The sequence below is a fragment of the Pan paniscus genome, chromosome 1 (genome assembly GCF_029289425.2).
Source record: "Pan paniscus chromosome 1, NHGRI_mPanPan1-v2.0_pri, whole genome shotgun sequence".
Lineage (NCBI taxonomy): Eukaryota > Metazoa > Chordata > Mammalia > Primates > Hominidae > Pan > Pan paniscus.
In genome coordinates, this window is record NC_073249.2 from 2260899 (window position 1) to 2272921 (window position 12023).

The 12023-nt window shown below is 50.5% G+C and overlaps 1 protein-coding gene across 1 annotated transcript in view; it reads left to right on the forward strand.

The window, feature by feature from the left end:
* The window catches only part of LOC129394312 (kinesin-like protein KIF28P), a 102475-nt gene that overhangs the window by 38522 nt on the left and 51930 nt on the right, over window positions 1-12023 (forward strand). Inside the window, 5 exon segments of the mRNA XM_063596438.1 lie at window positions 2976-3087; window positions 5460-5527; window positions 7723-7832; window positions 9708-9790; window positions 10877-11012. Coding sequence (XP_063452508.1) covers window positions 2976-3087; window positions 5460-5527; window positions 7723-7832; window positions 9708-9790; window positions 10877-11012 — 509 coding nt within the window.

Below are 12023 nucleotides of genomic sequence, written 5' to 3' on the forward strand. Positions count from 1 at the left end.
CAGCTGAGCTTATACCACAGTGTAGCATGTAACTGTGCTGAATCCCACAGGCACCTGTAACATAACAGTAAGTACTTGTGTATCTAAACGTAGAAAAGATACAGTAAAAATATGGTATTTTCATCATGGCTGTGTATACAGCCTGTCGTTGACCAACACATGGTTATGGGATGTATGACTGTATTGAAGTTTGAGTATAGACAATAACTAAAATTGTTGGGTTAGAAGGTGTATGAATACCCAATTTGGAAAGATGTTAACAAACTTTTCCAAAATAGTTGGACCAATTTACATTCCCAGCAGCAATGTATTAGATATCGGATTGATCTACATCTTTTCTAAGACTTGATGTTATCAGATTTCTTTATATTTACCAATTAAATTGGTGCAAATAAATCTTACTATGGTCTTGATATTCCTGGTTACTGACGAGTTTAAGCATCTTTATGTGTTTCTTAGCAATATATTTCCTCCTGCGATGCCTGTTACTTTTTTCTATTATTCTCTTGAGTTATTGCCTTTGTATTGACTTGTAGGCATTCTTTACGTATTTATTATTCTTTTCTCAAGTAAACGTATTGTAAGTATCTCTCCCAGTTAGTAGCTTGTCTTTCCACTTTAAGGTTTTGTTGATGAGCAGAAGTTATGATTATGGTTTATGCTTTGCATTTGTTTCCTGTTTAAGAAAATTAGAGTTAGAAAGGTAACCACCTATATTACATTAAGTTCCTATGGTCCGGAGTTGATTTCTGTGTTTGATGTAAGGTAGGCATCCTTTTCATCCTTTTTCCTTATAGATTACCAATCTTTCCAGTTTCATTTGTTGAGTAGTCCCTCCTTCCCCCAGTGGTCGTCTATATGCTTTTCGCTTTTTTTTTTTTTTTTTGAGACAGAGTCTTGCTCTGTCACCCAGACTGGAGTGCAGTGGTGTGAACTCCATTCACTACAACCTCTGCCTTCCAGGCTCAACCGATCTTCCCACCTCGGCCTTCTGAGTAGCTGGGATTACAGCGTGCACCACCATGCCCAGCTAATTTTTGTAGCTTTTGTAGAGATGGGGTTTCACCACGTTGCCCAGGTTGATCTCGAACTCCTGGGCTCAAGTGATTCTCCCTCCTCGGCCGGCCAAAGTGCTGGGATTACAGGTGTGAGCCACTGTGCCCGGCTAATATATACTTAACTCTGTTTCTTGGCTCTTAAATCTGTGGTCAAAGTCTAAATGTAATAAATCCTCCTGGATAATACAAGACTCTTCATCCTACATATGTCATTGTTATGTATTTCTTTCTTATGTATTTCAATTCCATTCTTCCTTCACCCAAAAGACATTATCACTGTTTTACACAGTGTTCATTCACATTTATCTTTTTTTAAATGTATTCATTCTTGTACCTCAGAGCTGCTATCCAAGATCAGTTTCCTTCTGGTTGAAGTGTATTATTCAGGGTTTCCTTTAGTGATAATCTGCTGGTGGCAATCTGTTTTTGTTAGGTTGAAATATCTTTATTTTTACCTCATTTATTTTTTTGAGACAGGGTCTCACTCTGTCACCCAAGCTGGAGTGCAGTGGTACAATCACAGCTCACTCCAGCCTCTACCTTACCAGGCTCAAGCAATCCTCTCACCTCAGCCTCCCAAGTAGCTGGGACCACAGGCGTGTTCCACCACATCCAGATAATTTTTGTATTTTTTTGTAGAGACAGGGTTTCTCCATGGTGCCCAGGCTGGTCTTGAACTCCTAAGCTCAAGCTGTGCTCCCGTCTTGGTCTCCCAAAGTGCTGGGATTACAAATGTGAGCCTCCGCAGCCAGCCGGCTCATTCTTAAAAAGACATTTTTGCTGGGTATGGAATTTTAGATGGGTAGTAGTTTCTTTCCACACAGAAAGAATTCTATTGTCAACTGGTTGTCTAACTGCTTTTTCTTGAAGATAATCTGTCTTTTTTCCCCAGCTGCTTTTAAGCTTTTCTCTTTGTTTTTGGTGTTCTCCAGTTTCACTATGTTGTTGCATCCGAGTGTAAACCTATTTCTTTTCCTCCTCTTTGGAAGCCCTTGGCCTTCATGACTTTATGGAGTAGTGATTTTTTTTTTTTTTTTTTTTTTTTTTTTTTGGTGACGGAGTCCCTGCCCAGGCTGGAGTGCAATGGCACAATCTTGGCTCACTGCAACCTCCGCCTCCTGGGTTCAAAGGATTCTCCTGCCTCAGCCTCCCGAGTAGCTGGGACTACAGGTACGCACCACCATGCCTGGCTAATTTTTTTGTATTTTTAGTAGAGACGGGGTTTCATCATGTTGGCCAGGCTGGTCTTGAACTCCTGACCACAAGTGATCTGCCCACCTCAGCCTCCCGAAGTGCTGGGATTACAGGATTACAGGCTGAGCCACCGTGCCCGTCCTGTTTGTGGTTATAATTTCTCACGGGTGGGATTTCCCTGCACTCTTCCCCGCTGTCTTCAGTGCCAACACTGCTTTCTTTGTGGCCCCTGGAGCAGGGCAGGGGCTTCTCACTCACCCCTATCCTGAGGCTGTGGTCAGACGAGGTCCTAACTTTATGGGATCTTAAGGCAGCATGAGAGAGAGAGGCAAGAAAAGACCCTAAAACTACCCCCCAAACCTATCTGCACACTGCCAGGCCTGGCACCTCCTTCCTTGAATTGCAGCTCATTCTCTACACACAAACTATGGTAGCCTGCAGGCTCTTCGTGTTTTCCTCGCAGGTGTGGGTGTGTTTGTTCCTCAGACCTGGGCTTCCTTCTCTAGGTTATGGCTTCTCTAGGGTTGATTTCGGAGGAGTCAGGCCCGTGGTTAGCTAGCTTACTCCAGCATCGATGACAGAAGGCATCTCTACTATTGGATATGATCGTCAGGCTTATGGGGCCAAAGAGGGGATGTGGGAGCCATTTCCAACTCATCCCAAGGGAGGTGGATTTCTTCTTGAGGCATTCTTTTTCTGTCTTGAATCTTCTTTTTCTTTCAGTGTTCTGGCTGACGCAGCTATGGGGAAGAAGGTCTTGCACATTCCATACAGAGATTCTGTTCTGACCAAACTGCTCCAGTCAGCTCTGGGTGGGAACAGCAGAACCGCTTTGGTAAAATAGCTTTCTTACAACATTTCACACGGATTCTGCTATTATAGTTGTTGTTGTTGCTGTTGTGATTAAATTATTCCCAATACACCTGTCATATAACACAGGACTTTGCAGTGACCTAGCCTAGCAATTTTTTTTTTTTTTTTTTAGACGGAGTCTTGCTGTGTCGCCCAGGCTGGAGTGCAGTGGCGCAGTCTCGGCTCACTGCAAGCTCCGCCTCCCAGGTTCAAGCGATTTTCCTGCCACAGCCTCCCGAGTAGCTGGGGCTACAGACGCATGCACCTGGCTATTTTTTTTTCTTTTTAGTAGAGACGGGTTTTCACTGTGTTGGCCAGGCTTGAACTCCTGATCTCAGATGATCCACCTGCCTCGGCCTCTCAAAGTTCTGGGATTACAGGCATGAGCCACTGCACCTGGCCTTGTTTGGTTTCCCCCTCAGGACTAACAAATGATGACCTACCATTATCTTGTAACTTCTGGTACGCTAGTACAATGTTCAAACAATGTTTCTGTATTACTAATTTTTAAATTTATTCTTTTCTGTAGTTTAAGTTCTCTACAAGGAATATATGTTACTTTTATTATAAGGAAAAAAACTAGTACCATTAAAAAAAAAAAAACAACTAGCAATGTCATGTTATTCTAAGTTAGCAGTCATCCCCGGCAAGGCTGGAAATCAGTGTGACTGTGTGTTCACCCTGGAGAGCAGCTGCACCGCGTTATCTCAGCAAAGGCTCTGGAATCCCATTATCGAATGTTTGCCAAGTGGGTACAGTGTGGAATGTGTTAAAATCAGGACTCTGCTCTTCTGCTTCAGCTGCAGGGAGGGACAAAATGGGGTGAACTCTGCCCCCAGCCTGGCGCTGGCCTCCACTCTGCTGTCCTGCTTAGGAGAGAAATGCTCCCTGTCGGGACCAGTTCCATGCATTTCTCTCCAAAATCCACAGTAAAACACAACCTTACTCTTTATCACTCAATCCTGACCATTTTCAATACTTCATTTTAAAGTTTTTCTGGTTGTCAGTTACCTGTGGGCCTCAACGGGACATCTCCCCAAAAACCTGGGACACAAGAAGGCCTGTAAGATGCTCTTTGAACGTTAACCTACAACATTCAATCTAGCGGGTCTCAGCAGATGTGTGCCAAGCCACCGAGACGCCCAGACCTGCAAGACTTGACAGGGGCTGCCTGAGGGCAGTGCTTTCACAAAGGAGCGTGCTTGGGAGAGGTCGAGGGTGGGTATCCATCATCTCAGGAACCCACAAACTTTAACAAAGGAGCAGGCTGGGGAGAGGCAGAGGGTGGCATCCATTATCTCAAGAAGCAAAGAGAACAGAGGACCTGCAAGGCCGACAGCCAAGCTCTCCAGTCTCTATGGCGCCAATCCCAGTTTTAACACAAATGTCTTACAGCCTTAATTTTTAGTGGTGATAAAAATCCACCTGAAAATATTGCCATGATGATTAAATGAGATGGCGTAACTGAACAAGCTTTAAAAGCTGTGAAGTTAGACAAATGTAAATAATTACTTCCCGGGCTCCCAGAGCTCTGGGTCCCGGGCCTCCCAGCCCACAGAGGATGTGCTGCCACATGGCAGCTGCCACAGCCACCCTCAGCCACCCTCCCCAGCCATCCTCAGTGACCTGCCCACCCAATCATCACTAAGTTTGCTTCTGAGTTGAAAACTTTTCTGAATTCTGGAACAATCAATCCAAAGTCAAGGCCAGGCACAATGGCTCATACCTGTAATCCCAACAATTTGGGAGACTGAGGTGGGCATATCCCTTGAGCCCAGGAGTTCAACGCCAGCCTGGGCAACACAGAGAGACCCTGTCTCTACAAAAAACACAAAAATTAGCCGAGTGTGGTGGTGCATGCCTGTAGTCCCAGCTACTCTGGAGGCTGAGGCAGGAGGACCACCTGAGCCCAAGAAGTCAAGGCTGCGAGCCATGATTGCTCCACCACACTCCAGCCAGGGTGACAGAGTGAGACCCTGTCTCAAAAAAATATAAGTATAAATAAAGTCAACAGCCAGACTTGAAACCATACAAGTGGCTGTCACAAAACGAGCAAGGTCTCTGTGAGACTAACATTCAACCGTCACTCAGGCCCCTGAGGGAGTCCACGGAGGACTCAGTCCCGAGGGCGGTCAGTCTCACAGCTGGCAGCACAGGTATGAGTTAGGCAGGGGTGGGTTCGAGCCCTAGTTCAGCAAGTGGCCTCAGGCATTCCTCTAAGCCACCATTTCTAAACTGTAAATTTGGAACAATATCATAAATTACAAGATGCCAAACTGCCCTGTGAATACGAGCTGCTTTAATAACAATAAACTCCTCTATAAGTAACAAAGTCTGAAAGGGCTGTTTTCACAGATCGCAGCCGTAAGTCCAGCTGACATCTGCTATGAGGAAACTCTATCAACATTAAGATATGCGGAAAGGTACGTCTGTGAATATTTATCATCCATGGTGATTCTACGTTCTAAATCTAGCAAAGTCTGTCAGTGTTCTTAGACTGCAGGGGTTGCCATTGGGAAGGGGGTCCAGGAGGAAAACAAAACGACCTGAGAGAGAGGAATGAAAGGAACTAAAACACGAGGGAAAGAATGGAGACCCGGAGCCTCAGGGCAGGGCTGTGTCACTGGGTCCTGGATGGGAGCAGAACTGGGGGCTCAGGGATGGGGGCGGCACGGATGCTGGTCCTGATGTGATTGGTTTGATCTGTCCCTGTATTTTCCTGCCGAATAGCACGGCTATTCACAGCTTTCTCCTTTTGTCACACAGGGCATGGTGCCAGGCAAGGGGATTTTTGTGCTAATGACAAATGAAGATGAGCTCTGTAAGCGACAGCTCCTCGGTCAGAGCCACTCGCTGGGCAGCCCTGCAGCCCCTGCACAGACCAGCTCTCCACACTGTGAGTTACCGCACTTCCCAGGGTCCACTCTGCACACTGCAGTCTGTGGAGGTGGCCTAATGGCCGCAGGAGTCACCAGGGAGGGAGGGGCTGTCACTGCCAGGTTCCTTCCCACCCACCTGGCTGGGAGACAGGTCCACTTGGTCAGCACTACGGGAGGCTGTCACCAAGCCGAGTTCCTGCTTCTCGGCCTCTGCAGCTCATTCCAAGTCTGCTCTCCTGAACCTTCTAAGAAAGGGAGGTGTGGGGAGAGGAGAGTCTGTGGCCATGGTAGGACCGTCCCCACATGCTGCCTACCCCTCCTTAGGTGAAGGCCGGCCTTGGGAATCCACCAGCCCAGCTCCCCACCGAGTCCGGGCAGGAGACTGGGACTGTCAGGCCTGGTTCTGGACAGCTGGAGTTGGCATGTGAGGTGAAACTTACTTGCCAGCCCTGATATGTCATTCACCAAGTCTATGGGCTTAGAGGTCAGACAGAGTCTGGCCCTAGCAGCTGTGACCACGGGCAAGAAATAGAACCTCTCCCCTATCACCTGTTACACTGAGCCAGCATTCCTCACTCACAGCGCTGGGGAGAGGACCGCAGGAGGTCATGTGTGAACTGTGCCTAGCAGAGTTCTGCCTGGTGTGTGAGTGAGGCTTGGGAACTGTGGTTACGACTGTGCCACCCAGGAGCTGCCTCCCGTTCTGGTCTTTTCTCTGGCCCTCTTCTCAGCACAGCCACACTTGCATGTTGGTGACAAATGTCTTCCTTCTCATTCCTCACTGCACAGCCTCGGTATTGTGGCACACCATGAGGCATTTTATTCCAGCATCTGACACAAGCTCAGGTTTTATGTTTATTTTCTGAGATAGGGTGTCACCCTGTCACCCAGCTTGGGGTACAGTGGCACAATCATGGCTCATGGCATCCTCAACCTCCCAGACTCAAGTGATCCTCCCTCCTCGGCCTCCCAAAGTACCAGGATTACAGGTGTGAGCCACCATGCCCTGCCCAAGCTCAGAGCTTTAGATCGAATTTTGCCTTAAGCAGTATCCAGAACGTTTGTTTTCTCCCTGCTTATCAGATGCAAATCTGTTGCTCCCAGTTTTTACACAAGAGACCATGTGATACAGAGGAAAGAGAAAATGGTGCCCACGGCCCGTGGGACTTGTAAACTCTGATTCCATCTCCCCTGTGTAAAACGAAAGGGGTACAGTTACCAGATTTAGCAAATAAAAATACAAGGTGCTTGGTTACATTGAAATTTCAGAGAACAAGGCATGTTTTACTGTATATCCCATGCAATATTTGGGGGCATCTGTTTTCTCTGACGACATCGGAAGGAGTGACCTAGAACACCTCTGAGGCTCCTCCTAGCCCGGCGCAGGCGCAGAGCTGAGCCTCCGGACAGCCTCCAGGCCAGGAGTTAATTTCAGCAGCCACAGGGATTGGGCAGGTTCTTAGGTTAACCAAGTCAGCCCAATTGGCTGACTGTGTTCAGGTCCCAGGACACGTCAGGGGCTGAGGTCCGGCCTGGCTGAGCTGCACGTGTTTATTTGAACTGTGCAGGCGATTCAAGTCACTTTGGTCTTAATGGTTGAATGGAACCAGACCTGGTGCGGAATCTCAAGTCATCTGGGGGGGAGGGGGGTGGGGGGAGACCTGAGTGTGCCCTGGGGGTGCTGCTGCTCCAGCAAGGGGCTCCAAGCCTAAGAGTGTGTCCATCTTTGCACATGAAAGGGCTTAAAAGATCCGGAACAAAGCAGTGGTCAACACCTGGACACTGATGAGAAAGTCAAGGGCGGAGAACAGCAAGCTGCTGCCCTGATGCAGAAACTCCATAATGTCAGGTAAACCGAGTCAGGGGCCGATGCCCTGAGCAACGGGGGGGTCTGACCTGGCCGAAGCCTGGGGCCGGGGGTGGAGAGAGCACCTGGATTTGAATCTGAGGGGTGGCTGGGGCACAGTGGGGAGCACTGGGGCTTTGTCCAGGATATTGTGGTTCCATCCTTTTAAAAAAAAACTTTGAGATAAACATAGACTCACTTGCAGTTGTGAGGAACAATAGCCCTGCAGTTTAAGATGGTCATCTTACTCTCATTTTTTTTTTCTTTTTTTGAGACAGAGTCTCGCTCTGTCGCCCAGGCTGGAGTGTAGTGGCACAGTCTTGGCTCACTGCAACCTCCACCTCCCAGGTTCACGCCATTCTCCTGCCTCAGCCTCCCGAGTAGCTGGGATTACAGGCGCCCGCCACCACGCCTGGCTAATTTTTTGTATTTTTAGTAGAGACAGGGTTTCACCGTGTTAGCCAGGATGGTCTCGATCTTCTGACCTCGTGATCCACCCGCCTCGGCCTCCCAAAGTGCTGGGATTACAGGCCTGAGCCACCGCGCCCGGCCCTTACTCTCATTTTTATTGACATTTTATTTATTTAGTATTTGAGACAGGGTCCGCTCTGTCACCCGGGCTCGAGTGCAGAGGTGTGATCACCACTTACGACAGCCTCAAATCTCCTGGGCTCAAGTAATCCTCCTGCCTCGGCTTCGCGAAGTGCTGGGGTTACAGGCGTGAGCCACCGCGACCAGCCTCATTTTTATTTTGAGAACATTGTTTCTCCCAGCATGTTTTTCCTTACCGGATTTGGACAGTGGCCACCTGGTATCTGCCCGCTGAGGGCTTCCTGCGGAGAGATGACGCTGGAAGCCCATGGAGGATTGGCCACCTCCTCCAAGACAGAGCTCCACCCTGGCTGTGCATCCCAGCCACCTGGTGACAGGGCTCCGCCCAAACTCACAAACCAGAATCCCGGGCAGCCATCAGCGCTAAAGGGCCCCAGGTGATTCCAACGTGCGCAATTATCGAGAACCCCTGTGATAGGTACAGACCTTCGACTGCAGTTTGGCAGCATAAAGATATATATCGTTTTATGCTCATTAATGATTTAAAATGAGATGGAAAAAAAGGTAAAACAAAACTACTGAGATGAAATTGGCATGAACATCCGGTATCAAAGCAGCAATATCGAACGGGCTCCCTCCCTCCTGGGGACCCTCGGGTAGTGGCAGAACCTCCTGCGCCCCGTGCCCTACCCATCATGCCAGGCTACCCAAAGGCTCAGACAGAGGGTGGGCCAGCCCCGAGCCCCACCTGGCCCATTCCCAGGCACACGACCCGACTCGCTGAGGCTTCAGCCTCAACAAAGCGCTCCCTAAATCAGAATCGGTGCACACGTGTGTGTGGCTGGCCTGGGCCTGGCTCTGCCTGTCACAAATCTCCGTACCATCAAAAACTGGACATGCCAGATGTGGACCTATGCGTAGCACGTAACCCCCACTGCTCTCAAGCACAGACACGGACTGTGTGGAAAACAGTGTAAGCCTATGGTTCTTCCCGAATCCCCCGACCCCATGGCAATTCCCTGTAGCAAGGAATCACATGAAACGCCCTCACAAGCCTGAGCAAGTACAAAAATAAGAGACAGAACACTGAACTCATGCCTCCCCCTTAAAGGACCTTCTTGCACTAACGTCTTACGAATTAGGAGGGGAATTAAAAGTCCTCTTTGTAGGACTTACCGAAAGATCTCGTCTTCACGCATAAGTATGCTGCATTCCTGCTGCTGCTGGGATCCTGGGCTTTGAGAACAGGGCCGGAGACACACTAGCTATCCCGTGCCTCCCCCTGGCACCACAGACCCGCTGCTTAAAATGCCTCCCTCCTTCCAGAGCCGTCGGCCTGTCTCCAGGCAGAGCAGCAGCTGGGGACTCCTGATCAGGTGACCTGGGCACACCTGCTGGAGAAGGCCCAGGTGAGCTTCACTTCCGCCACCTGCGGAGGCTGAGCCCAGGGCAGGGGGCCAGGCACAGGCTGCAGTCCGGCTGGCCAGGCCCGACTGTGGCGAGGCTTTTTTGGTGAATGTGTAACGTGTGACTGGTAATGATGCTACTGGCAGAGCTAGGGAGAGAACATCAGGGCATGCCAGCAAGGGAAACGGGGAGGACTCGGGGCCTGGCAGGGCGTGAGGCCGGGTGTCTATCCTGGCATTCGCTGATGATATCACACCCTAAATGGGCTGTGATGTGAATTTCGGCCTCCCCTGGCCACCCCGGCTTCCACCCCACCCCACTCCCCATGGCCACGAGGCCCTGGGAAAATCCCAAAGTCGAGGATCAGACCTGGAGTACGAGGGGACTGGAGCTGGGGATTCCGGAACCTCATACTGCCTAACTACGGCCTCAGGGCCTGGGGGGTGGAGCAGGGTGGGGTCTGTGGCATCAGGAAACCAGACAGTTAGGGCTGTACTGAGTCACGTTCTGTGTAAGTGGTGGCTGGGACTCTCAGCTTCAAGGGTCAAGTAGGGTCACATGGAGGAATACGTGATTTTGGGTTCTGCATATACAGTAAAAATTGGAAGGGTTTTTGCCTTCTTTACTCTTTGTCAGAGAGGATTTCAAGCTGTAAAAGTCTTCCTCGTGGCTGCATAATCATCCCCGTTCTGTTTACTGTCAAATCCCTACGCCACAACAGTCCTTGTGTGGACGAATGACATGTTCAGGTTGCCAGGCGAGGGTTCGTGCCATACCCCACTTTTTGCCATCAACATCTGATTCTCAGCCAGCCAGCAGCACTTCGGGAGAATGAGAGGCTGCATGGAGACATGGGGAGGGGCTGCCCAGGCAGGGGACCAGAGCGGGGCATGCAGACAGCTGGGGAGGGCAGCCGGGAGACAGCTCCTTGGAACTGTCCAGTCCAGATGTACTCAGACTCCTGACGGCTGGCCTGCCTGAGACTCCACCCCACCATCAGCAATGCCCCAGCCCCTCTCAGCTTTCCTCCCTCCCCAGGAGGGTTGACAAGGTGCACAGAGACGGGAAAGAAGTGTTGCTCTCCCCAGTGGGCTGGTGCGGACTGGTGACACCCACCCTCTCCACTTCTCCTGCAGGAGCGGCAGATGATGACCTTCCCTCACCTTCTTAACGTCAACGAGGACCCTCAGCTCAGCAGGGTGCTCAAGTACTTCATTCAAGCTGGTACTCAGCCGGCCCCCTGCCCCCGCCCTGCCTTCTCCCCACCCCACCCTCCTCCTGCCTTCCCCTGCCCCAACCCTGCCCTCCCCCTGCCCCTGCTCTCCCCTCCCTGCCCTTCCCCTGCCCCTGCTCTCCCCTCCCTGCCCTTCCCCTGCCCCTTCCCTTTCCGTGTCCTTCCCCTCCCCCTTCCCTTTCCCTGCCCCCGCCCTGCCTTCTCCCCACCCTGCCCTCCCCCTGTGCTCCCCCTGCCCCTGCACTGCCTTCTCTCCACCCCGCCCTCCCCTACCCTCCCCCCTGTCCCCGCCCTTCCCATGCTTCTTGCCCCACAGGCATGTTTCTTTTCTTTCTTGTTTTTTAAATATTTTTCATTTTGGTAAAATATACATAAAGTTCATTTGAACCATTTTAAGAGTACAGCTCAGTGGCATTAAGTACATTCATATTGTGTGACCATCACCACCATCCATCTGCAGTACATTTTCATCTTCCCAGACGGAAACTCTGTACCCATGAAACGGGAGCTGCCCCTCCCCCTCCAGCCCTGGGAGCCATTGCCCCACCTTCTGTCTCTGTGGATTTGACGATGGGGGGACCTCAGATAACCCCTCCCCCTCCAGCCCTGGGAGCCAGTGTCCCACCTTCTGTCTCTGTGTGTTTGAGGATGGGGGGACCTCAGATAACCCCTCCCCATCCAGCCCTGGGAGCCACTGTCCCACCTTCTGTCTCTGTGGATTTGACGATGGGGGGACCTCAGATAACCCCTCCCCCTCCAGCCCTGGGAGCCAGTGTCCCACCTTCTGTCTCTGTGTGTTTGAGGATGGGGGGACCTCAGATAACCCCTCCCCATCCAGCCCGGCAGCCACTGTCCCACCTTCTGTCTCTGTGGATTTGACGATGGGGGGACCTCAGATAAGGACCTTTTCATCCATCTCTCACTGGCTTATGCCCTCAGCAGAATGTCCTCAAGGTGCATCCATGTAGCATGTGTGAGAATTTCCTTCCTCTTGAAGGCTG